Genomic DNA, 24818 nt, shown 5'->3' on the forward strand with positions numbered 1-24818 from the left:
ATCAAGGTATAGAAATTCAGGATGGTCACCCTCCAGCATGTGCTGAGACAGCTGGAGGAGGGCAACTTCCTATCGTCGTTGGACCTGGAGGATGCTTACTTCCACATCCCCATTCTAAGAGGACACAGAGTTCCTCAGATTCGTAGTCCAGGGGCGTCACTACCAATTGAGAGCCGTGCCGTTCGGATTAAAGTCGGCACCCAGGGTGTTCACCCAGTGCCTCGCACCAGTGGCGGCGCGGCTGCGCCTGCAGGGGGATCCACGTCTACCCCTACCTGGACGACTGGCTAATCCGTGCAAGGTCTAGAGAACTCGCCGTCGAACACACAGCGAGGACCGTCCACCTGCTCACGGAACTGGGATTCGCTATCAACTACCCCAAATCCCATCTGGTTCTGTCGCAGGTGGCACTGTTTCTGTGAGCGAAGCTCGATACATTGGAGCGATTGGCATCTCCGTCGAAAGTAAGGACGAAGGCCATTTTGGGCAAGGTGCAGCACCTGTTAGCCACGGATGTGGCCAGGGTGAGGTCCATCAAGTCCCTCCTCTGGATGATGTCCTCATGCATCCACCTTGTGCCCCTTTGCAGACTTCGGATGCGTCCGCTACAAGTTCCTCGACACCCGCTGGATTCAAGCGGCGGCAGCTTCGGAGACAGGATTCCGCTCGACGAGGAGTTCCGTCGGGCGATTCTATGGTGGGGTACCCGTGCGAACCTCACGGCAGGCACGGACTTATCAGGATACGGCGATGACGGACGCCTCCCTGGAGGGATGGGGGGCCCACACCGGAGATCTCCACGCAAGAGGCCTCTGGCTCCCGGAGGAGAGGTCTCTCCACATCAACATCCTGGAGCTACGAGCCGTGTTCTGGGCCCTCAAATCGTTCCTTCCATCCCTCAAGGACAAAGTGGTGAGGATCTTCACCGACAACACCACCACGATGTTCTACATCCGGAAGCAGGGAGACACCAGATCTCCAGCCCTATCCAAGGAGGCCCAGGATCTGTGGCACTGGGCCGTCGCCCAAGGGATGTTTCTGGTTCCCTTCCACTTGGAAGGAATAAAAAACACCATCGCTGACTCACTCAGCAGGGAGCTGCGCTCGTGCCACGTGTGGGAACTACGCCAGGACCAGGTGGATCAGCTCTTTCAACGATGGGGCAAACCCCAGATCGACCTGTTCGCTACGGCGACGAACTCCAAGTGCCAGAGGTTCGCCATCAGGTTCTCACAGCCGAGGAGCATGGGCGATGCTTTCTCGTTCCCTTGGGACGGCCTGTTCCTGTACGCGTTCCCTCCGTTGCCGTTGCTGCTCCGTCTCGTCAACCAGCTCAAGAGGTCCAGGTGCAGGATGATCCTCGTCACACCGGCGTGGCCGAGACAGATCCGGCTCCCGGACCTTCTGGACTTGTCAACGTCCCCACCTATCAAGCTGGCGACGGACGCAGATCTTCTCTCCAGAGAAGTAGGTGCCATTCTTCATCACGACCCGGAGTCGCTGAACTTGCAGGCTTGGCTCCTGCAGCACTAGAGTTTGGAGGATACGATATCCCGGCTGACTGCAGAGAGGTTCTTGCAAAAGCCTGGGCGTTCTCAACTCTCAAGTGCTATGGACATAAGTGGAAGAGGTGCTCTGTCTGGTGCCGTGCACAGAAGATTAACCCTCTGCCGATTACGGCTCTCAAGTATTGCCGTACCTACTGTCGCTGGCCAAAGCTGGACTGGCTCACGCCTCCATCAAGATACATCTGGCTGCCATCTCCCGATACACCAGAACTACAGGACGGGCATCCTTGTGGTCTCATCTCCTGGTGAAGGAATTTATGAAGGGACTATTCCGATCGTTCCCGCCGGTGAACGCTTCTGCCCCGGCGTGGGAGCTCAACGTGGTGCTGACCAGGCTCATGGGGCCCCATTCGAGCCTATGCATTCGGCGCTGTTGAAGTTCCTGTCGTGGAAGACAGCATTTCTTGTGGCCATCACCTCCGTACGACGAGTGGGAGAGATCCAGGCCCTATCTTGCAAGCCTCCATACTTGACTTTTCCCGACACGAGGGTGGTGCTGAGGACGCACCCCTCCTTTATGCCCAAGGTGCTGTCGGACTTCCACCTCAACGAGCCCTTGGTGTTGCCAGTTTTCTTCCCGTCGCCTTTGTCGCAGGCCGAGAGGACTCTGCACTTGCTGGACGTAGCTAGAGTGCTGAAGTTCTACGTGGACCCCACAAAGAGTTTTCGGAAGACATCACAGCTGTTTGTGAACTTTGGACCTGTGAATCAAGGGAAGGCTCTCTCGAAGGCTTCCATTTCCAGATGGCTCTCCGGCTGCATCATGCACTGTCACTGGTTGGCAAACCGACCGCTGCCCGGCCGTCCGAGAGCCCATTCGACCAGAGCGATCACTGCTACCACGGCGTTCCTGTCTGGTGTGCCCCTGCTGGACATCTGCAGGGCTGCTATGTGGATGTCGATGCACACCGTCACAAGATTCTACTGCGTCGATCGGGACTCCAGGGAGGAGTCCAGGGTCGGCCAAGCAGTGCTGCGCAACCTGTTCGCTTAAGGTGAGCCTGTTGAGGAGGTAAGAGATACTTAATGTTGAGTTGTTGTATTGCTTAATGTTGAGCCTGTTGCCACCTCCCGTGGTTGTGCATGTGTATACTGCTATGTATTCTTATATTCATGAGCATGTGAATCCATGCCAGACCCCATGCTGGAGAAGGAACAAGTTAGTTACCTGTAACTGTTGTTCTCCAGCATGGGTCTGGCATGGATTCACATGCAAACCCTCCCTCCATCCCCTCTGCGGCTCTTCACTTGGTCATACTGCCACTTTACGTGCTACCAAATATGAGGATTGCTGCCAGGGGAGGGGTTTAGGGAGAGGGCAGTCATTGGCTGGGGGCAGTATGACCCAGAGATCAGTGATTCGTTTCTGATCTGTCTTTCTTAGTAGTAACCAAACTGATACTGATTTTTTCTTTACCGAGGATTCCCAGCCTGACGATAGGGACTATTCATGAGCATGTGAATCCATGCCAGACCCATGCTGGAGAACAACAATTACAGTTAAGTAACTTGTTCCATACAGTGATTCAAACAAACACTCAAGGTTTCTTGGTAAAAGAATATACATTTATTTACAGTCAGTTTGAAAACATTACACCACCAAAAGCAGCTCAATATCACACACTAATAAACCACAACCGGTAAGTAAATGAACAAATTTAGCTCCCCTGAAGTGGGAGCAAAATGGCACTTCAGATACTTAATAAAGGGGTAAAAAAGACAAGGTTATAAGAATAGACAGCCCAAATACATTCATAGGCAGAGCAAAGGGTTTCAGTTAACTACAACCAGCAATTCCATTCGTAGGCCTGGCCCAAAGTCAATGGTTCAGAGTCTTTGTATAGGATAGCACCGTTCTGCTAGTAACGGTTAAGTCTTTGCCACAGAGTTTAGAAGAATTTGGCTAGGCATAAAGTTTGACGAATGTTTAGGGACGGTCAAGCCTTCGAAGTTGAGAGAGGTTCCACAAACTTTTTGCGATGGCCCAAAAGTTTTCCGGACCGCGTTTGCACAGTACCTTGTTAATAAAGAAAAGCTGTAGCTGAGGCAGTTGTTCCTGTCAGTTCGAGCAGATCTCGCTTTTCCTGAGCGTCAGTCGTGGGGACAAGGAGGACGTCGGGAGTTTCCTGCACGGCCCAGGGATGAGGCCAAAAGCTTAGCAAGACGTTGGTTTAAGGTGTGAGTGCCTTAAAGTCCACAAGCTGGTTTCCTTCCCTCTGGCTATCCGATTTTCAACAGCACTCTCATGAAAATTCGACCAGATGGGGACGGTGTCCAGGTGGCTTGTGAGTTGGTTGTTCCCACCTAAGTCGACGGAAGAAGTTAACCTTGAAGGGCTTCTCTGTTGATGGAGTTTCAGGCAATTCGGACCTGCAGCAGTCCTCTTCCTTCAGCTCATCTTCGGTTCTTTCGTTCCAGTGGTCGACTCTGCTTTTCAAGTCCCAGAGACCTGCTTTTAACCAGTTTTCCCCCCATTCATTTCAGCCTGGCTGTCGCTTGCACAGCAGGGTGGCTGTCCTTGCCAGACAGCCAGCCGGCCAACCACGCCAGAGTGCATTCAGTTCTCCTAGGAGACTAAGCGCAGGGAGTTTCAGACACCTGCCTCACATCCTGTCCACCTCAGACATTCGGGCGCCAGAGGCGGGCTTCAGCACTGAAGCCGACCAAATGCCAACAAAGGGACCAAACCTGGTTTGGCGCACAGAGAAACACACAAGAAGGACTTTTCCTAAAAGAAATGTTGAAAAAAAGATGACCAGAGTCTGTTTTTACAGATGGGTCTGGGGTGCCATATTGAAAAACATGGCTGACCCGATTTTTAGCTACCATTGTTGGTGGTCGGGGAAAAATCAGGCTAGTTTGATCTAAATCACTGCCACCAGCCAGTTAAAGTAGGAAAAGGTAACATTTGACTGTTACATGAGTGTTTTGACTCGTGGGAAGATACCCAACCCCACCAGCACTCTATTGGAAGATATTGTGTGCTGGGTCTGTAAATTTAAAGAGACTAGTAAAGTCAATTTAACTTTACATGCTCTGGGAGACAGTAGTCTGTCCCAGAGAAGGTATTTACACATTGGGAAGTCTAAAAGACATCCCTGTGTCACTACACTGAAGGTGCTGTGTGACACACAGAAACAGATGCCTATGGAGTTGTTTTAAAACTCCACAACCAAAGAACACAACATCAAAATACATGGAAGATTGGCGGGAAAAAGGCTCACACTCTACCCAGGTAAAAAAATCAAATCCTAGAAATCCAGCAAAGTTTCTGCGGGTCTCAAAATATAAGGGAAATTAGCGCATTTTGAGAATTCTCCCTAACACTGTTTGAGTAAGATCTGCATCCCCATCCATCTCAGATACTGTTACCTCGTCTTAAAGGACCCATTCTCTGGGTTCAGTGGGGTCTGGTCTTCCGAGGCCCTGGTTTTAGTTTGGTGTCTGTGTCTTGGCCATGTGGCCTTGTGGAATGGCACGTAGCCCCCCCCCTCCCCCAGTGGTCACTGGACTTGTTCTCTCCTCAGCGCCTCTACTAGTCATGTGCCCTAGTGGCCTCCTTTAGCTGTCATGTCTGGGGCAACTCCTGCAGGCATCCCTCCATGGTGTGCAGTCATAATGTCGACATCAATAATGTCGACAGTCAAAATGTCGACAAATTAATGTCGAAAATCAATAATGTCGACATACAAAAATGTCGACATTTTACATTAATGTCGACATTTTTTCGAAATGTTGTATAAATAAATAAATATATATTTATTGTTGTGTTGTATGTGTTGAGTATGAGGGGTGGGGGGTGGCAGGGGGTATTGGGTGAGAGGGGTTGGGGGGGACATCCCCATAGTAAATGATATTCTTTTTATTTATTTGTTTATTTATTTATTGAATAATAAATAAATAAATAAATATATAATTACTATGTGTTGGGAATGAGGGTGAGAGGGTGGTTGGGGGGGGTGTGGGGGGGTGTCAGGGGGGTGTTGGGTGAGGGGGGGTTGGGGGGGGGGCCCCCCCCATAGTAAATTAGACTCTTTTTGGTTATTTATTTATTGAAAAAATAAATAAATAAATAAATAAATAATTAGATTGTGTTGAGTATGAGGGGTGAGAGGGTGGTTAGGGGGTGTGGTGGGGTGGCAGGGGGGTGTTGGGTGAGGGGGGGTTGGGGGGGGACCCCCCCATAGTAAATGATACTTTTTGTTGGTTATTTATTTATTGAAAAAATAAATAAATAAATATATAAATAATTAGAATGTGTTGCATATGAGGGGTGGGAGGGTGGTGGTGTGGGGTGTGGGGGGGGTTGCAGGAGGGTGTTGGGTGAGGTGTTGATAGTGTTAAGGGTTTATAGTCATATTGTCGAAAAAAAAATGTCGACATTTTTTTTTCGACATTATGACTTTTTACATTAAAAGTATAGAATGTCGACATTATTATTTTCGACATTATTTTTTCGATATTTTTGTCTGTCGACATTTTTTTGTCGACATTATGACTATAAACCTCCCTCCATACATGGCTTGGTCCAGTTAGAGCTTACTTTCTCTCCCACAACCTGGGTGATACTTTTAGGGTTCTCTGTATGAAGGTAATGGCCTACTCCTACCACTCTATTTTAAACCCCATCCTGCTTTTTTCTAATGCTTATGAAGATTATGTAATATACAGGTCAGCAATTTAAAGGGGATATAGCGCCCATGACTAGTTTAGCAACATTCCTTGTACTGTGGCTGGTCCTGTACTGAATCACTGATCCTCTAGACATAGTGTTTTTTTGGTCCCTGGCTCTGTCCCACCTACTTCAGCTCTTGTGCTCTCGCTGTCACTCTCACATATCCACCCCATAGTTCTAATGGAGACTGGTGGCATTTTATACAGTGGGTAATGGTGTGATTGGGTCCCGGCCTTACCAGTTTCTTCCATCCCCAATTGGTCCTGCCCCTCCTCCCATTGTATGTAACCACTCCCACACTGCTTAACTCCAGATCAGTGGAGTTTTCTACTGATTTAGTTTGTAAGCTCACTGTGTTTCGGTCGGGAAGTAGTGTCATGGCTGCTTCCTAACCTTGTGAAATGCCTTGAAAGTTAAGGGGTAAATGGTTCACCTGTTTCTGATTGTGTGCTTTTAACTTAATGCTGTAATGTGCGTATTCTTGTCTATTGCAAATGCTTAATTCCAGTCTCTGCCTTGTGCTTTGCTTTAGAGTCTGGGCCGCAGTCCATCTATGGTTTTGTCCTTTGTGCGCATGCCGCTCTGGGACGCCTAAATGTTAAGCAGTGTTTCTTTATCTCATCTGCTGCCTGGGGTTGTGTATGTGAACTTTCTAACTGCAACAGATTCTCTGTCAGCTATCTGTCGAAGACACCTGTGTTCAAGGTCTCTCTAGTCCGCCTTAGGTATACTTGAGGAGTAAAGGGGAATTCCCAATTACTGCCTCTACTGTTTTCCTTCTGTTTTGAAAATGGCAATAGACTAGAATAATAGAGACAAACAGCAATACTTCATATGTTTATGTTGTTAATACTGTTCCAGTTCCTTTTTCAAAATTGAAAAACATGTTTTTATTTTTAGGGGCAGGCAATCATCGCTACTTCATAGGATACCTTTTCTTTTTGCTGTGTATGATATGTTGGATGATATATGGGTGCATATGTTGTAAGTATAATCATTTGCAATCTAATTTCTTGACTTTTATTATTCCAACTGTTGGTCTTCGAGAAACCATTATTTTCTGTCATTGTAAGCATTTTGAGTAGGTACTTTTTAACAACCCAGATAGCAAAATACAATTATTTCTACAATTACTTGCTCTTCCGACTAGTGCTTATAAATGTATCTTTGCACCACCACATTTTACGCCTTTGCAGTTGCTTAATTTAAGTGCAGTACACAGTAAAGCATTTTCATTTAAGTACATACAAAGAAGGTGAAAGCCTAGATATCTGGGGATTGTGTTCTTACATCTTCACTGTCTATTTAAACATTCCACCAGGTTTTTAGATGTTAATGTTCAGTTGTAATGTGCCATGGGTTGTATTTCAGTGTCTAGTCTCTATAGGCTTTTTTTTTTTTTTACATTGAACCATTGTACTAGCCATGTGAAGTAATGAGGACACCAATTTCCTTTATTAGTTCTGGACTACTACAGTATTATTTAGACTCTTGTTTCTTCCACAGTATTTACATTACACACAAATTAGAACAGTATAATGTGTAGCTTCTCCACACTCCTTTATACCGATATCTAGAGTCGACATTTTACAGTTGGAAGACTGTCCAAATAGAGATGTTTCTCCTTTTGTTCAATGGTGACATGATTTAGAAGACACACACACAATTGTTCTTTGTCCCTGCCTTTTTCATATTCATGTAGTATCTGCAGCTGTTGCCAGTGCCAGCAATTTCACTGCTATTTAATTTTTGTTGCATTAGCTGTTGGCAGTTTTATTTGCATTTTTTTTCTTATTGTAACAGCACTAGGTGTGAGGTTGCTGTACCCATTTTAGGATTGAAATTTTATTTCTTCTTAGCAGGACTCGATTCAATGGGGATTTCCTGGATTTACAAGTAATTTTCAGTTCTCTAGTTCTCCTGAGCATTTGTGAACTAATTGTCATAACCAACTAAATGTGATGCTTTTGTCCCATTTACCAATATTGAATGCAAATAACTGCTAAGTAAGGTCAAACCTAAATACATTTCCCCAGCAAAAACTGCATAAAGAATCTTTCCTTTTAACTACTGAATATATCAAAAACTTGATGAACAAACCTCTGGCGTCTAGTCGCATAGAAGACATTCCTAAAAATGGGTCCTTAACATAATGAAAACAATTATTAAAATGGATTTGTATTCAGGCACAGATTTCTCATCTTACATATTTAATTGGCAGCGGCAGCTGGTATCTGAAACCTTTTCTCAATATGGGGCAGAATGTGCTTTGGTGTTAGCCCTCTTCTAAAGCCCACTATACATCTCCAGATTACCACCTCCAGTACATATATGTCTAGAGCACACCACACGCATGATCTCCGTTGTTGTCCCCATGCTCAGCATGCTGCATCGGAACAACTTCTTAAGCTGATTAAAGCTTTTTTCCACCTCGTCATCCTGTATATCACGGCTAAGACCTTTAGTTTTAGACCCTGCAGGGACTGCATGCTCAAAATGTCCATTACAGACACACAGATCTTCTGATTATGGTTCTTGCTAATCTTGGAACCCAAAGGCACTGCAGGAGCAAGTGTGAAGTTGGCTCTCAGCCAGTCTAAGTCAAAAGCACAGGATATTTTCTGGAAGAGAGGGCCACAAATTAGCCCATGCCTGAGGTGAAACCCTTGTCGCAGGTGGAAGACACAAAAAGGGATAAATGGCATAACAAAAGATCCCATTTGAGGAGTGAATGCAGTCACTCCAAATTCTCTTCACCTCTCGCTAATGGATTCCTGCCCCCCAGATTCCTCATCTTTGATTCCACTTTGTTGATATCTAGCCCCCAGTGAAACTACTTTTGGGAAACATCTGCCACCAGGAGGTGCTTTGCAGCTCGACACCTCTATGTGGCATACACCAAACATCACGTTGCGCCAGATGTATATTGATGTGCAGCACCTGATGACCTTGGCTAACATTTGTTCATGCTTTTTTCATGCTTTCTACTGCGTTCTAATGTTGGTCTCGGATCATCACAGGATCTGTCTTTAATGCCTTAATGAGGGGCATTACACGCAGGATTGTGGGGTCATGCCATTTGATGCACAACAAGGTGCTTCGTGAAACACAGTGACAAAGACGATATACTTATTTGAGGTCGCCCGGCACTTTATTTCGCCCCAAAGAATGATCCCTGGTTCGCAAGAACAAGAAGAAATAGAAGCACCGCAAGAGGTCTCTTCCACCCGGCAGATCTTCTTCTAAACCTCATTATTTTTCCGCTTTGAGGAAAAGTAGCCACATTCCAGGGACTACTTTTGAATCCAGTGTGAGGAGCCAGGAGGAGACACGGACCCAGTCATATTTGTGTTTATAGACCCTTATTAAATAATAAGGGTTTGGAAAATGCCTCACTGTCCCTACTTCTAAATGTATTTCCCTGCCAGAAACAAAACAAAGGGTCTGTCCAATGTCAAGGTGTCCAAAGAAAAACTGTCCTGTGTCCGGAATCCTATCCTTGCCCTCCCATTCTAAAGTAACTCTAATTTTTAAAGGGGTAATGTCTTTATTCTTGAAAGGTGCACACATGTTCAAGTTCAAAGGAAATATAAGGGTACTCCAATACAAAGGTTTCCAGTGGATAAGGTTCACATTTCCAAGTTGCTGTTCAGGGTTTCTCACAAATCCATAAGGCACAAAACGTCCTTGGAGGTTCCTTGGTAAATACAAAAAAATTATTATATTCATAAAACCTAGTGTTTCCTTGCCAGGTTCTTGTCCACTTCAATCTCTCCTTACTCTGTTTTGGGTTCTACCTGATATACTTCTGTACCACGTCCTCTACTATTTGAGCTTTGGCCTGTTATACTCTCCTGCCAGGGCTTCTAACCTGCTTCACTTTATACACACTTGCAGATTTGTGCTTTTAACCTGCATCACTTTATATACACTTAGACTTGTGCTTGCCTGGTACACTCTCCTGCCAGGGCTTTTAACATGCACTTGCAGGCTTGTGCTTGCCTGGTATACACTCCTGCCATTGCTTTTAATGTATTGCACTTTACACACACTTGCTGACTTATGCTTTCCTGGTGTACTCTCATGCCAGAGCTTTTAAAGAGCACTTGCAGACTTGTGCTTGCCTTTTATACTCTCCTGCCAACAATTTGAATGTATTGCACTTTACACCCACGGATGCTTGCCTGGTGTACTCTCAAGCCAGGGATTTTAATGTGGACTTGCAGACTTGTGCTTGCCTGAAATACTCTCCAGCTAGTGCTTTTAACCTGTTGCACTTTACACACACTTTGTATTCGCAAAGGTTCACAAGGTTAGGGTTTTTCTTTCCCTCCCCTTAACCTCACTTGGACCTTGTTCACTTTGGTCAGGGGTCCCAGACTCGTAACCCAGACTCGTAACTGTTACTATGTTGCAAAAGTTCACGAGGTGAGGGGTTTTCTCCCACCCCCAACTTGACCTCACTCATGCTTTGCTTTCCAAAAAAGTTTTCATTCACTTATCAATTAGCGTTCTTCGGCATTGTTGCCTAAGCTCCCCGGTGTCCCTCTCTTTCTTTCCAGGACTCACTGGCTTTCTGAAGCACTCCTTGGATCTTTTGCAGTAAACCGGGGCCGGCTTCTCAGTGCTCGGCCTATAGTTTGCGGGTCCACCATTCTCTCCCACTGGCCCCCATGTCCTTTGCGGCTCCTGCCTGGTGTTTGAGCCTCTCTCTCGTGTTCCTTGGGCTGAGGTGCCGTTCTCTGGTTCCTATGATAAACCTGAGGCATTTCTTCCAGGTTATTCCCGGGGATCCTTTGTTCAGGTGGCCTGGGGAGGGCCATCGCTCTTGGATCCCATCCCTGGGGTGGACGAGCGGGGGAGGTTCACCTGGGAAGGGGGTCCTTGGAGACTGTGAGAGGAGTGCCCTAGAATGAGACGCAGTATCCCATTCTTTTCTGATGCACCCCTACCTGATATCCCAGCAGTCTTTATGGGATATTGCCACCAAAATCCCATCCCTCCAAGCACTTTCCTTTACGGAAAAGACAGAAAACAGGGGAACTCAAAATTACCTCTAAAACCCAATACAAATTTAGCCTATCCACAACACTACAGATCCCATAATCCCCTTCATTTAGAATATCAAAGGGGATGTAAACTAACATCCAAGGGATATCTCCATGTTAACTCCCATAATCCCATTGCCCTATTGAAATCCACAAGGACTGGGACGAGGAAGAGGCAGATGGGAGTCATGAAGATGGCCCATAGGGATCAGTGGGCAATGGATTCCTATGGGCAGTCTTCATGTTGTCCCGATAATGAGGTTGGGCAGGGAGGGACTACTATTCACACCTGAGTCCAATTAAATCTAGCTGGGAGTATAAAAGCAGCAGCCAGGAACAGCATTGTAAGCGAGTCTGGGATGCTGGAAGGTTCCGAACAGCAGTAGAGAGCCCTAGTGAGCTGGACAGACCCTGGGAGACCTGGAGGAGGAGGAGAAAACTGCCCAACACTGGCTCTACCACCAGAGAGGAGATTGCAGTGTTGAGGAGGAAACTGTCCCTCCAGAAGGCAAGACCAGGGACAGCTAGGTTTGCCTGGCGGTACCAACAGTTAAACTCCTCCACTGGGCAAGGCATGCGAACACAGGTCTCTGGGGGCAGATGGAGAGACCCTGACCACCTACAAACATCCCCTGTTGGCTCCTGCAGCTCCCAATGACATAAATTACCATTTCGGGGAGCAATGAAGTAGGAGCAAAATCGGACCAGTGGATTCTGTGACTACCCAAACATTTTTTGTTAATGTTGTGACTTTTGTGAGCAGGGTCTGAGCCCGGAAGAGGGAGGCCTTTGGGAACCTAAAAAGGGGTAAGAGGGCGGCCAAGGGAGAACCTTGAGGAACTTCAAGACGGTTCTGAGCCCGACAATGGGAGACCGAGTGGTGAAGAAAAGAGGCAAACAAAACCTTCAAGACCAGCTGCAGAGTAATCCGGCGCCACGTGGGTGCTCGCGTAAAAGACTCTGGCTGATCCCCTCGCCCTTTTGTTTTGCATTGAACGTACAAGAACCAGAAGGCTGTGTGAGCGCTGCAAGAAGAATGTCAAAGTGGTCCTACAGAGGTTTAGCAAAATCCACTGTACAGTCGAAAGTGTTTGACCGGCAAGTAATTGAAAGCTAAAGGAAACAAATCCTCTATGGTGAGCGAGAAGACTGGCAATTGTGAACCCGATGAAGGGATACTGATAAAAAGGGGCGGGAGTATGATGCCTCAGTGAACATTTGTGCTGACAAGAGTGAACCCAAGAAAGGGAGGCTCACCATGAACTGTCTAAAAAGACATTAAGAATTTTTAATGTAACATAGAAGATTGGTTACAAAACTATCTTGGAATACAAGCCAGAGTGAACCCGGCGGAGGGAGGCTAACATTCAAGACGGGTCCAGAAGATGGGGACCCAGGGGTGACAAAGTACCACCCAGAGTGTAATCGAGAAAGGACTTTGTTTCATCAGACCCTCGGAACCACAAGATACATAAACCCGAAGGTCCCGATACTGTTAGAGATTCGGGAGGGGTCTGCCCCTGGAAGAGGGGGACCCACGGTGAAGTCATCACCCAGCAGAAATTTGGAACAGACCTTATTTTTGTTTGTTATTTTTGGAACCCATCAGTTTGTTGCAGGCAAGAGGCTTTTTGTAGAAAAGAGACTTAACCACCGAATGGTCCTGATACGTGAAGCAAAACTGTCATGTCGTGCTGGGAAAGCTCGAGAGTGTGCTGTGCTCAGGAGTCCCACCTTTTGCTGTGCTCAAAACATGAGGAAAGGAGAACCCCGACTACCACATCCTGACTTTTTATTTATGAACACTTTCTTTCTTGTGAACACTATTCCACACGCCTTTTGTATTTAGCGTAAGGATTGCCAATAGGTTTTTCTTAGAATAGGCACTTTGTATTTGACAAGACACCACTAGGACTGCCTTATTATTTGATGGCTGTGGCTTGCTCCCATCTTAGATTTAGGTTTAGATTAGGCGTTTTTCCAACCTACCTATAAAGTTGAATAAACACCCTTGAACTGTGATCCCTTGTGTCTGTCTATTCTTGATACCATGTCTTCCTTGCATTCCTGTGACCGCTGACCAGACTTGCCTTTGGTCTCTGGTGAGGTCCCACCGAGGCACACCATTTAGTGCAGCCTTCCTTCTTCTCCCTTGAGCCGGTGGTCTCCACGGACCCCTACACAGCGGTTTAGCAGTCCCTTACTCATCCTCGAGCGAACGCGGGTCGCCCAAGTAGCTTCTCACCGACTCATTCAGGTTCCACCTTTTAAATCTCCTGGCACCTGTTTAGCGCTTGTAACTATTAGAGTGCATTCTGCAGTTCTCAGCATTGTGGATCTACATTACTCCCATCAGCCTCCTCATCTTTGTATTTTTATATGCAGGGAAATGTACTTTCCTAGGTTTTTTTCTACAAGATACTGAAAGAGGTCTGTAGCAGGTTTTGTGGATAATGGAAGGGATCTTTTACAATAAGCCATAAAAGCTTGGGATACTGAGGGAACATCCTTAAATGGAAAAGGGGGAGCAGGTATGTGCTTTTACCTGACAATGCCAATGTTATCCCCCTGAGGAACACCTCCCCTGATGTGGTCCTCCCTCATATAGCCACCCCCAGGGTCAGGATCAGGTAGCGGCTGCCATCCCCTGGCCACATGGGACAGGGCCCCCCCCCAAGGAAAGAAGTGAGGACATCGTTAGATTCTTCACACCAGGTTCCTCAGGTACCTTTCCCTACCTGATCCCTCTACTGCTTAGGTACGGGAAGCCTTCCGGCTTAAGATGCTTGACTTTTTTGCCTATGCGCCAGTGGCTTCAGCTCTGGTGCTGATGGCATTGGCCCCACCAGCGCCATTGGAGTCAACCATGCTGAGATGAGCTGGCAGAGACACTGCAAAGTCTCTCAGCCACGTTGAAGGCGGCAAGAACCCGCCTGTCACATCCCTCCATCTTGGCACGTCGGTCCTTCGATATCGACATTACCCTCTGCTTTGCCACAGGTGCCGACTGCTGCCAGATTTAGGAGTATGCTCCACTGCTTACGTGTGCATTGATGTCCTAAATGGAAGACCTTTATGATGAGAAAGTGGACCTCATTCCCTTTTGGATTGGAACCCCTAAACCCTAGGGAAGTTGGGGACTTTCTGGAGCAATTCTTTGGAGAGGAAGGTGATTTATATTTTTATTCCCACTGTATTTTTATAACGCTTAACATCTAAGCGCATTACAGAGAAAACGATGTGGTACACAATATGAAAAGTATCAACTGAACAGATAAATCAGACAGGAGATAGTCCTTAAAATGATATTTGAAAAGGGACTGTGAAGGTAAAGAGTGTGGAGATGGAGAGAGAGAGAGAAGGGGAGCATTCTAGTTCTTGGGTGGAAGTAGAGGAAAAAGAATGAAAGTGGGAGGAACAGATGAGAAAACGACGACCGAAGAGTGCGAGTGGAGAGTAAAACGAGATAAGAGAAGAGAGATTAGGACACGTGAAGGCATTTAAAGACGATGCAGAGAACTAAAAAGAAGATGGGACTCAAGAGAGGCACTGTAGAAAATGTAAAGTCAAAGAAATTAGTACCGAGGAGAATGTTCTCACATAACTAAGGACTGATAGATTGATCGAAGAGGGTCAAGCTGATAGGCAGGGAGGCAAATGAGAAGACTAGTGCAATAAAGCATACAAAAGAAGACTAAGTAAGAAATAAGATGTTTAGAAGCATCAAAAGTAAGAAACTGACGAGCCTTACGGATAGTAGAGTTGAAAGTGGCAGGACCAAAAAGTGGCAGAGATGTAAGAAGTTAACGAAATGTAAAAGTTGAAAATAGCTCCCAGATTAGGAGCATATGTAGAAATACGAAGAGCAGAAGGAGGAAATTAAATTAATTGGAAGAAGAAGAAAGAGGAGGGCACTCGTAGAAGCAGGGGAGAAAAGAAGCTCTCTTAGAAGGATTGAGGTGCAAGGAACGGTTAGATATCCAGGATTGGATAGAGAGCCAACATGCTTATGGAGTAAATGCAGTCAGAGAAGGAAAACAAAGACTGATTAAAAAAGCCAAAACAATACATAACAGAAGCAAGAGGAGTGGTATTTGAGAGAACAGTATTGGGCCCAGAACAGAGCCTTTTGCACCTCGTGAGAAAGCGGAAAAACAGCACACTAGTGACCAGCCCAGGAAACCGAAAAGAACAGTCAGAAAGATGGGAGCTAACCATTGAAAAAAAAAAGTAGATTAATGGAAGAAGAATCATCAAGGTGTCGACCATGTCTAAAAGATCAAGAAAGACTAAAAAAGAACGACGTTTAGAGTAGTGGGAAGATAAGAGCCTAAGACAGCAAGAATAGCAGTTTCAGTTGAGTGGCAGTCCCAAAAGTCAGATTGAAAGAGAGGAAGAAGTGAATTATGATTTACAAACCTAGAGTCTTAAGAATAGACAATTAATTCAAGCAGTTTAGAGAGGATGAAGCGAGGATGAAAATTTGAGGGGGGATGGGTCAAGAGTAGATTTTTGTGGATAGGGAGAATAAGTGTTTTTAAAGGAAGAAGGAAAAGTAGAGGTACTGAACACGTAGGCCCTTTAAGACGAGTTAACAGTATCTGAGATGGATGGGGATGCAGATCTTACTCTAACATCAATAATCAGACCGACTCAAGAAGTAGGCAAAACACAACTGTTATAATTGCAATTGTCTAAAACAGGGAGTACAACGGATATCAACAGACGCTGCACAAGTATTCGCTCTCCATACATTTCATAAAAAAGCATTCTTTTATAGCAAAAACTCGCCACTGATGTTATACTACGTGGCAAAATAAGCAAAACCTACAGGTTTTTTTTTTATGGGCTGAAAGGGGACATCTAAGTATACTTTTTATGCGGCATGGTATTGTGATTTGGTCTCTTAAGGTCAGGTAGACTGCTATGCCCACCCCTAGTGCAAGTCTTCTTCCGTTTCATGAAAATACATATTGTTTCATTGGCCTTCAAACTATAGGGCTCTTTTCTACATGGCCCTCTACAATGGGTTGGCACGCTTGTACCCTTAGGGAATATTCCACTCGCTAGCTGCACGCAAGCTGGTACCCCAGGTGCTGGAGGGATGGCTTGGTCATGCCTCCCCACCCATTGAGCCCAACATCCATCATCACTTCTACTTTCTGCCATTCAATTAGTCCTTTGAACTCGGCCTTGCAAGTATCCCTGTGCCTGAGAATAAAACGGAGTGTGAGCATGGTCTTATCTTCTGGTCTCCGTGTAGATCGCCCCAAGTCTATTTTCATCTTGATCATGTGACAGGAGACCATGTTTTGAGCTCCTTCGTTGTATTTTTTTTTCTCTTTAAATTTGTTTGATGAGCAGATATAGCTTCATGTAGTATACATTACTTAAGTATTCATACAGAATCATCATCTCTTTGGTTCGTCATAGAACACTGTTTATGTTCCAACACACATCTGGGGTTAACATCAGATCAGCATATTAACAATTATTCTGTTTAGTTTACATAAAACAAACACATTTATACAACTGTTTGCTTCACAGGTGTAGGCAGAGAACACATTGTTTGTGGTGCTGGTGTTCTTATTGTAAGAGTTCAGAGCTTGGGGTCGGTGGGACTGCCACCGGTTTACTTCACAAGTGCTGACTTCTCTTTCATCGACAATGATACAGATCAGCATCTCTACATTTAATGTTGGGCTCTCCTGAGAACGGTTCATACCATTCTATGTGTCAATCTTTGTGTCTCTCCCTTCAAGGGGGCGCAGGTCGGTGGTGGTCATATCATTTAAAATTTGTCCCCAGTCCATACTACTGTTCACCTCTGCTTCAGCTGAGGTTTAATCCCTAAGCAATTCCATCTCTGCCTTCCCCCAGCGATATACATCTTTCAGCCATAGTTGGATCGACGGACCCTTCGGGTGCTTCCAAGAGATCGCGATTCTACATTTGGCTAGTGTGAGTAGAAAGGCCACCTTTTTCCTCCTGGATTTTGTGTTTTTTTCCCCCTAGTAGTATGCTCCACAAACCTGTTTTGGGTGTAGACAGATATTTACTGCCTGCCCAGGTGTTAGTCTTGTTTACATCTTCCTCCCAAAATATTTTGATTATCTGACACTCCCAGGTCATATGCCGGAAACCCGCCATGGATCCCTTACATCTTGGACAGGTATGTGGTGGTTGTGGGTTGACCATGGCCAGTCTGGATGGGGTCATGTATACCCTGTGGATAAAGTTGTATTGGATGAGTCTAAATCTGGCATTTGATACCTTACGCGTCTGTTCTCATATCCTGACCCACTTCTCGTCTGGTATCTCCCTTCCCATATACCGCTCCCATTTTGCTTTAACAGTTAATTCCGGGGGTTTCCTCCTTCTGCTTATCTGTTGGTAAAGACATGAGATCAGACCGCAACCATTGATTGTGCCCAGCAACTGGTGCATTAGGGGGTTATTTTCTGGTTCCTCAGGAGTACCTTCCCATAGGGCGGCTATTCTTCTAGCTATTCGGGCATAACTTAAAAAGGCTCCCTCAGGCATGTCGTATTATTGGCACCATTCCTGGAATGGTAATAATTCCCCTCCCTCATAGAGATCCCTCACCTTTGAGCACCCTTTGCTCCTTAGTCTAGCCCAGTCAAAGCTAGTCAGTATGTCTCTAATATCTGGGTCAAAGCTCAACTGTAGGTCCGTGCTATAGGGGTGTGAGTCTCGTGGGTTCCTCAGTATGAGTCCAGACCTCCCTTGGTTCTGTGTAGATTGCGCTCTTTCCTTTAATTATTGTCGGATCCCACAAAGTTCTATCCCTTTCCTGTGTTTCGGGAAATCCCTTATCAGGCGTTTCAGGTCTCCTTCTGGCGTGTCCACCCAGTTGGAGACTGTCTGCAGTTGAGCTGCCGCATAATATCCTTCGTAATCTGTCAGTTTAAGCCCCCCCTTCCTCATGAGGTCTCCGTAAAGTAGTTAATGCCACCCCTCACCTATTGGATCCCCCTCCAAAGCAATTCCCTGATGTAGGTATCTAGTGATTTCCAGGTAATGAAATGATCCCGGTTCCCAACGGATGTCTCCTTGTTGGAGCGAGGCTAGTGGTAATGCGCTCATAGCCCCCAGGGGGAACTCCAAGGATTTCTCCTCATTGACACTATAGCCCGACAATTTCCTAAAATTGTGAAGTACTTCTAGTGTTACTGGTATATTGGCCCTGGGATCACTCACATATATGAATGTGTCATCTGTGTACAGTGATATGTTGTGCATTATACCGCAAATCTGGATTCCCATTTCGTATATGTTGTGCCTGAAGTACCCTGCTAAAGGTTCTAGTGCCAGGGCGAATAATATTGGGGATGCCGGGCATCCTTGTTGGGTGCCCCTCTCTAGTGTCCATTTCCCTGATATCCACTCACCCGTTTTCATTCTCGCTTAGGGATTGGTGTACAATAGTTGAATCCAGTGTAGCATTATGGGGCCCATCCCTATACGCTCTAGGACCCTAAACAACAATTTCCACTCCACCAAATTGAAGGCCTTGGTTGCGTCTAGGGCCATCAATGCCAATTCCTCCTCCGACTGGTGAGCATGTTCCATTATAAAATGGAGCCTCCTGATATTCATAGAGTTGTTCCGCCCTCCTATGAATCTGCATTGGTCTGGGTGTACAATGCCGATAGCGGTTTTCTCTAGTCTTAATGCTATTATTTTCCCCAGACACTTTGTGTTGACGTTTAAGAGTGATATGGGTCTGTATGACCTACATTGAAGCAGGTCTTTGTGGGCTTTCAGGATGACCGTGATCAATGCTTCCCTCATGGTTTCGGGGAGAACTCCCCTGGAAAAGGCCTTCTTGAAAACTCTTTGCAGAGCCGGGACTAATACGTCGGCATATTCCAGGCAGTATTCGACAGGTAGGCCGTCTGTCCCCAGGGACTTCCCTTTCTGCATTGTTTTTAGTGCCCATTCAATTTCCTCAACCTCTATGGGAGATTCCAGTGATTCCTTCTGGAGTGCCGTATTTTTGGGCATCCGTGAGATCTCTAGTAGGTCTGACGCATCCTCCAAGTACGTTCCCTCGCTTGTGTATAGTGCCTTGTAATATTTCTGAAAGGTCTCATTAATCTGCTGTTGCATGTTCACCCTGGCGCCCTCGCTATCGGTGATGTGTTGTAATTGCTCCCCTTTGGAGTGCCTTATGAATCGGACACGTGAGCAGGCGACTCGCTTTATCCCCCTCATCATGTACTCGCTTGGTATAGCGGTCCCTGTCAGTTGTTGAGGGCTGCTTGATGCAAGGTTTCAGTCTTAATAGCTTCCACAAAGTCCTGTCCCACCTCTTTCCTTTTCGCCAGGTCAATTTCCAGGTTCCTAATCGTGCCCTATGATTTCTGCAGTTTCTGGCAGAGAGTCTTCAATATCCTCACCGTTTTTGAGATGCACGCCCCTTGTACTGTTACCTTAAGGGCTTCGCATAGAACCCCTACCTCCTCCACTGATCCCTCATTATTAACCCGAAAAGAGACTATCTCCTCCCTGTTGTTGCGCTGAAGGCTCTGTCTTGGAGTTGTTCTGTTCCTAACCTCCAGGTTGGTATTGCCAGACGTCGTCGTCCCATCTGGAGTACCGTGACCAATGGGGCGTGGTCGGAGATTATTTTCCCTAAATATTCTGTCTGGAAGAATCTGTGTGCGTCCTCGGTGCCCATGAAGAGATAATCCAGGCGTGAGTGTGACCCATGTACCGGTGTGTAGTACGAGTACTCCCTATCGTTTCCATGTGATCCCCCCGCCCCCATAATTCCTGCAAGTCCAGTTCCTGTACTATTCTATTAATGATTGCGTTGACAGGGTCGTTGGTAGGTCCCTGTCCCTGTCCGATCTATGGTTGGAGCCAGATAGCAGTTAAAATCTCCCCCAAATGAGGATGTCTGGCCTGTGTTTGCCTAATAGTTCACCCAGTTTTAGGAAGTAGACTTCATTGTCTGAGTTGGGTGTGTGAGTTCACAATACTTAGTGTGTCCTTCTAATATGCCCATTATGATAAATGAGTGTCCTTCGTCTTCACCCGTCGTAGTCTGAACTTGTAGTGGTGTTGAGGGTGCTACCCAGATAAGAACCCCGCTTGAGTATGAGTATGTAGTGCCAACCAATGGGCCTCCCAATTCCTTGAGATCGGTCTCGGTCATGTGCCTCTTGTAGAAGTGCGATTTGAATGCCATGTCTACGTAGAAATGGTTTGATTTGGGCGCATTTAGATCTTTTACCCAGGCCCTGTACGTTCCAGGTTCCTATCTTAAGTGACATTCAGCCTGTGGTCGTGTATCAGTCCCCCAGAGTATTCCCTCTTTCGGTGTTGCCTGAGTTCCCAGCTGCTTCCCTGTTTGTCTCTTCATCACAGGATATGGTTCTCCCCTCGTGCGGCCGCCTGGTATCCCCCTCTTACTCCCCCCCCCTTGCCTTCTTCCCGGTTTCCTCCCCCCTTTGTTAACCATATTCTCCCAACTTTTTTGGCATAGGCGCAAGCTCCTGCCTCGGACTGTGACAGGGTTACGTCACCAAATATTACGAAAAAAGATACAGGTGGGGCTCCTTAGTCCTTCAGTCTCGCTTGTGTCGGCGAGAACGGCAAGGTCGCAGTTGGGGGTTCGGTCTCAGCGTTGGCTGTAAAGTCTGATACTAGGAGAAGGAGAGAGGACAGCTACCTTCCTCTCTCCTTCTTTATTCCATCTGATGTCGTCCATATTATGTGTCTATAGTAGTGTAGCATTGCGTATCATCATCATCACTTTTTATCTTCTTTGCCGTTCCGTGGGTTTGAGTTGGCCATATTTGGATTCCAACCAGTCCAAGGTGTCGTTCGTTGTGAGGAAGAAGTGCGACTGGTTGTCTGCCAGCACTTTTAGTTTGGTCGGAACGAACATTATGTACCTCACGCTATGTTCCCGGAGTTTCCTTTTCACTGAATCAAAGGCCCGCCTTTGTCTCTGTACCTCTTGTCTGTAGTCCGTGAATATCAGGAGCTGTGCTTCTTCCATCATATTTCCTTGCTTCCGAGCTACTTGTAGGATCACATCTCGGTCCCTGTAGTTGAGGAGTTTAGCTATTCTGGCCCATGGAGGTGCTCCCGGAGGCAGGGGGCGACCTGGTACCCTGTGTGCGCTCTCCACCGTGAACCGTTTAAAGAGGCCACGGGGTCGTAGCGTGTTTAGTATCCTCCTCTCCACAAAGAGCTCCGCGCCATCTCCCTCCATCCGTTCAGGGACCCCACCAGTCGAATGTTTCATCTCCTAGAAAGTCCTTTGGCGTCTTCTGCCCTGTCCTCGAGAGTCCTTGTGTCGCCCACGAGACCCTGGATTTTATTGCGCATGGTTTCCACGATGTCTTTCAGGTTTCTTTTCCTTTGTTCGGCTAATGCCGCTCTCTCGTTCACCTGTCCCTAGTCTGCACGTATTAATGAAACATCTACTCCCACTTCTTGAATTCTTGATTCCAGTACCTTCCGTGTATCTTGGATTGCCGCCATGAGGTTCTCTAGGTTCACTCTCCCTGATTCTGTCAGTGCACCTGGGGTCTCCCTCTGGCTGGTCAGGGATCTGTTTAGCAGCTTTAGGTTTAGCGCGGACATATGGCTCAATTTAATTTTGTTGGCCTTTCACCATTTTTTGAGTAGTCTTGTCCTGTGGGTCTAACAGATATTTCCCGTTCTTCCCATCGGTGTCGCTTTTGGGATTTCACTTACTGCGTCTCTTTAGTTCAGCTCCTTCTTAGCTCCCTTTAGGTGCATCTTGGCCACTTGCTGTGCAGGTACTTTGTAGGTGATTGGGCTTGTGCTTGGTATCTAAGCTATCTGCTTGTTTTCCCTTCATCTATGGTGCTGGTTCTCCTCTCCCTTTGTTGCAATATTAAAAGTGGTGCAGGTTGGAGCCCTTTGGTTCTGGTCTGCTACCCGGATAGCTCCCTGTGTTGGGGTGGCTATTTATTGATAGTTTGGATGGTGTTTTATTGAGACATGTGCACCTTTGTTAGTACTTTGTGTGATGAATTGTATGTCTCCGTGCGTTGGGGCCCACCACAAGTCGTATCTGTATGCCTTGCACAATTACTATTTTCGTTTCCTCTCTGCATACGGTTTCCGTGATATTCTGTATGTAGTACCCTCTCTGGTCCGGTTGTTGGACGATTTGCAGTCTATTTTGTTAGTGTTATAGTGGAAGCAGTCCTCCTCAGGTCCGAGTATGCGATTAACAGTCTGTAGCGTTATGCGCTAATGTTGCAGCTGTGGGGCCGTCCCCGGTGATATCAACTGCTGCGCTGTTGCTCACCTCCAGGGTCAAAGTCAATGCACCCCGCTCTGGCTGGATCTGCTTGCGGTCTGCCGCTTCAGTTTCTCTTCCATCTCCCTCATGACTGGGTCTGGTGCTAAGCCCCAGTTGCTCAAATGGATTCCGTTTTTTTTAGAGATGGGCCGCCGTGCTTGCAGGAGTGCTGGTGGCGTTTTATTTGTGCTACGGTAATGTCAGGCGATCCGGATGGTGGAGTCCGTGGCTTTTCTCTGTTGTGATTCCCCCCACCACCCCCCCCCGCCCCCTCAAGATGGCGCCGGATGACTCCAGCTTCGGGTTGATTTTTTTTTTTTAGTTAAACAAGCTTTATTTCGCTCCGTCTGGGTGTCTCTTCTATGGAGGAAGCATTCCGACAGCGTAATCTCTGCTTTGTTCCTCGAATAACAGCCACTTTCAGGACATTTTACCAGAATGTATAGCGGCTGTAGTGGAGCGACGTGGATTAAGAACTCATCCACGCGTCGCTCAACAGCGCCCCCTCCTTAGTTTTATTTAATATTTATTAAATGAATAAAGCCTGGCACTTCTAGTGTTTTTCCATTACACCTCAACAGGAGCTCAGCTCACTTCTCACGTTCATTGAATCTTCTCGAGCAGATAACCAGGTTCTGGGCGGCCCCAACTCTTGACACCGGGCCAGACAAGCCTTCTCAAATCTTCCTTCGCCGTCAGCTGTTTTATTCAACTGCGCCACACTTTAAACCGTTCTATTCAAGGGGTCCTAGTTTGCTAAAATACGTTGTGCAGATTCTATACATATATATCTGAGGCTTGTGGAATCTGCTTAGATCACATGCTGTGCATAGGCCGACATCTAGTGGAAGCTTCGGAGTATTACAATTGTTTTTGAAATTCGAAAAGGGACGTCGACCGGGCATGCCAGTAATACTATCCCTAGTGACGTCCACTGTACTCATGGTCCTTCACGCATTGAGGTCCGTCAGATTGGTTTTTTCCGCCTTTGTAGACGGACGCACAATAGCAGAGTTCCCCTTTCAGCAGATTACCATTGATTATAATAATTAGAGCTAGATCTCTCTTCCTATCCTTTAATCACCGACTATCGAGATCATCTTCGACAACAGTGAAAGAAGACCATCATCGAAGAAGATCCTTTTGACTAATCCGTTTGGCCCGGGAGGGCCCCACTGGGCTTCGGCCCACGCAGTAGGGAGAGCGGGTGGGGGGGGGCGGGGAGTCATTGAGAATGTATTTGCCCGTTTTCGTGCATTCCTTTTGCCTAGCTGCCATTACATGTTATCATGGATAAGACCCCTTTTAAGTTCTGCCCAAGTTCCAGGAAAAAATTCCCGTGGATCGACAAGCACCTGGTGTGCAATCTCTGCCTCCCACAAGATCACATTGAGGAGAACTGTCGAGCCTGTAGGCTCTTCAAACCAAAGACATTGAAGGACCATAAGACAAAACGCTGGCCCGACCACGCCATGCAGGCTGAAGCCACCATGGACGTGGAAGGGACATTCAGCGATGGTAGCGACACCGCCATTTTGGACAGCGAAGGGGAGATGTTCATTTTCTGAGCGCAAGCCCCTGACCCCACCAGACAGGCCAGTGGCCCCGTTATGGGGATGACCTCTGGCAGCATGGGCGCTCTCACAACCCCTACCTCCACTAAACACACAACCCAGGGCCGAAACTTGACATGGTTGTCGACTACGGGCCCACACACACCGTCTAGGGAGAGCTCCACAAGTTCACTGTCCTCTGGGCATTCACGATCCCGCTTGCCACAGGACGGGCCCGACTGTTGAAAGACAGCACAGACGGGGTGCATAAATCCACACCTGAACGTCACACATCGACTTGCGAGGCGTCGGGCCACTCCATGACCGAGGTTCTTTGTCGAAATCTGGTAAAGCCTCAGTGCAGTCGGGACTTGCCCACTTAGTGGAAGAACAGGTCTTGAAAGGGTTTAGGAAGGAGTCGTCGTCTAAGAAGCACTCTTCCAAGATGCTTCATAAAGATAGGTCATTCTCCCCATCCAAGGCCCAGCCTCACAAAGCTTCCCAGACTCACAAGGGTTCTCATCCTCATTGGAAAGATTCCTTACCAGACCAAGATACTCCTCCTGAAAAGGACCCCTTAGTAGGCACTGTAACCCCTCAAGCTTCCACACTATGCCCTATGTCCATTGCGAGCTTAGCCCAATGGACAGGTGAAGACAT

General features: G+C 46.8%; 1 protein-coding gene across 1 annotated transcript in view; it reads left to right on the plus strand.

Moving 5' to 3' along the window:
* Positions 1 to 24818, plus strand: part of ZDHHC17 (zinc finger DHHC-type palmitoyltransferase 17) — a 1301491-nt gene that overhangs the window by 1078320 nt on the left and 198353 nt on the right. The window contains exon 14 of the mRNA XM_069629270.1: positions 7144 to 7227. Coding sequence (XP_069485371.1) covers positions 7144 to 7227 — 84 coding nt within the window. The remainder of the gene's footprint in view (positions 1 to 7143; positions 7228 to 24818) is intronic.

The sequence above is a fragment of the Ambystoma mexicanum genome, chromosome 12 (genome assembly GCF_040938575.1).
Source record: "Ambystoma mexicanum isolate Mex_15411 chromosome 12, UKY_AmexF1_1, whole genome shotgun sequence".
Classification (NCBI taxonomy): Eukaryota; Metazoa; Chordata; class Amphibia; order Caudata; family Ambystomatidae; genus Ambystoma; species Ambystoma mexicanum.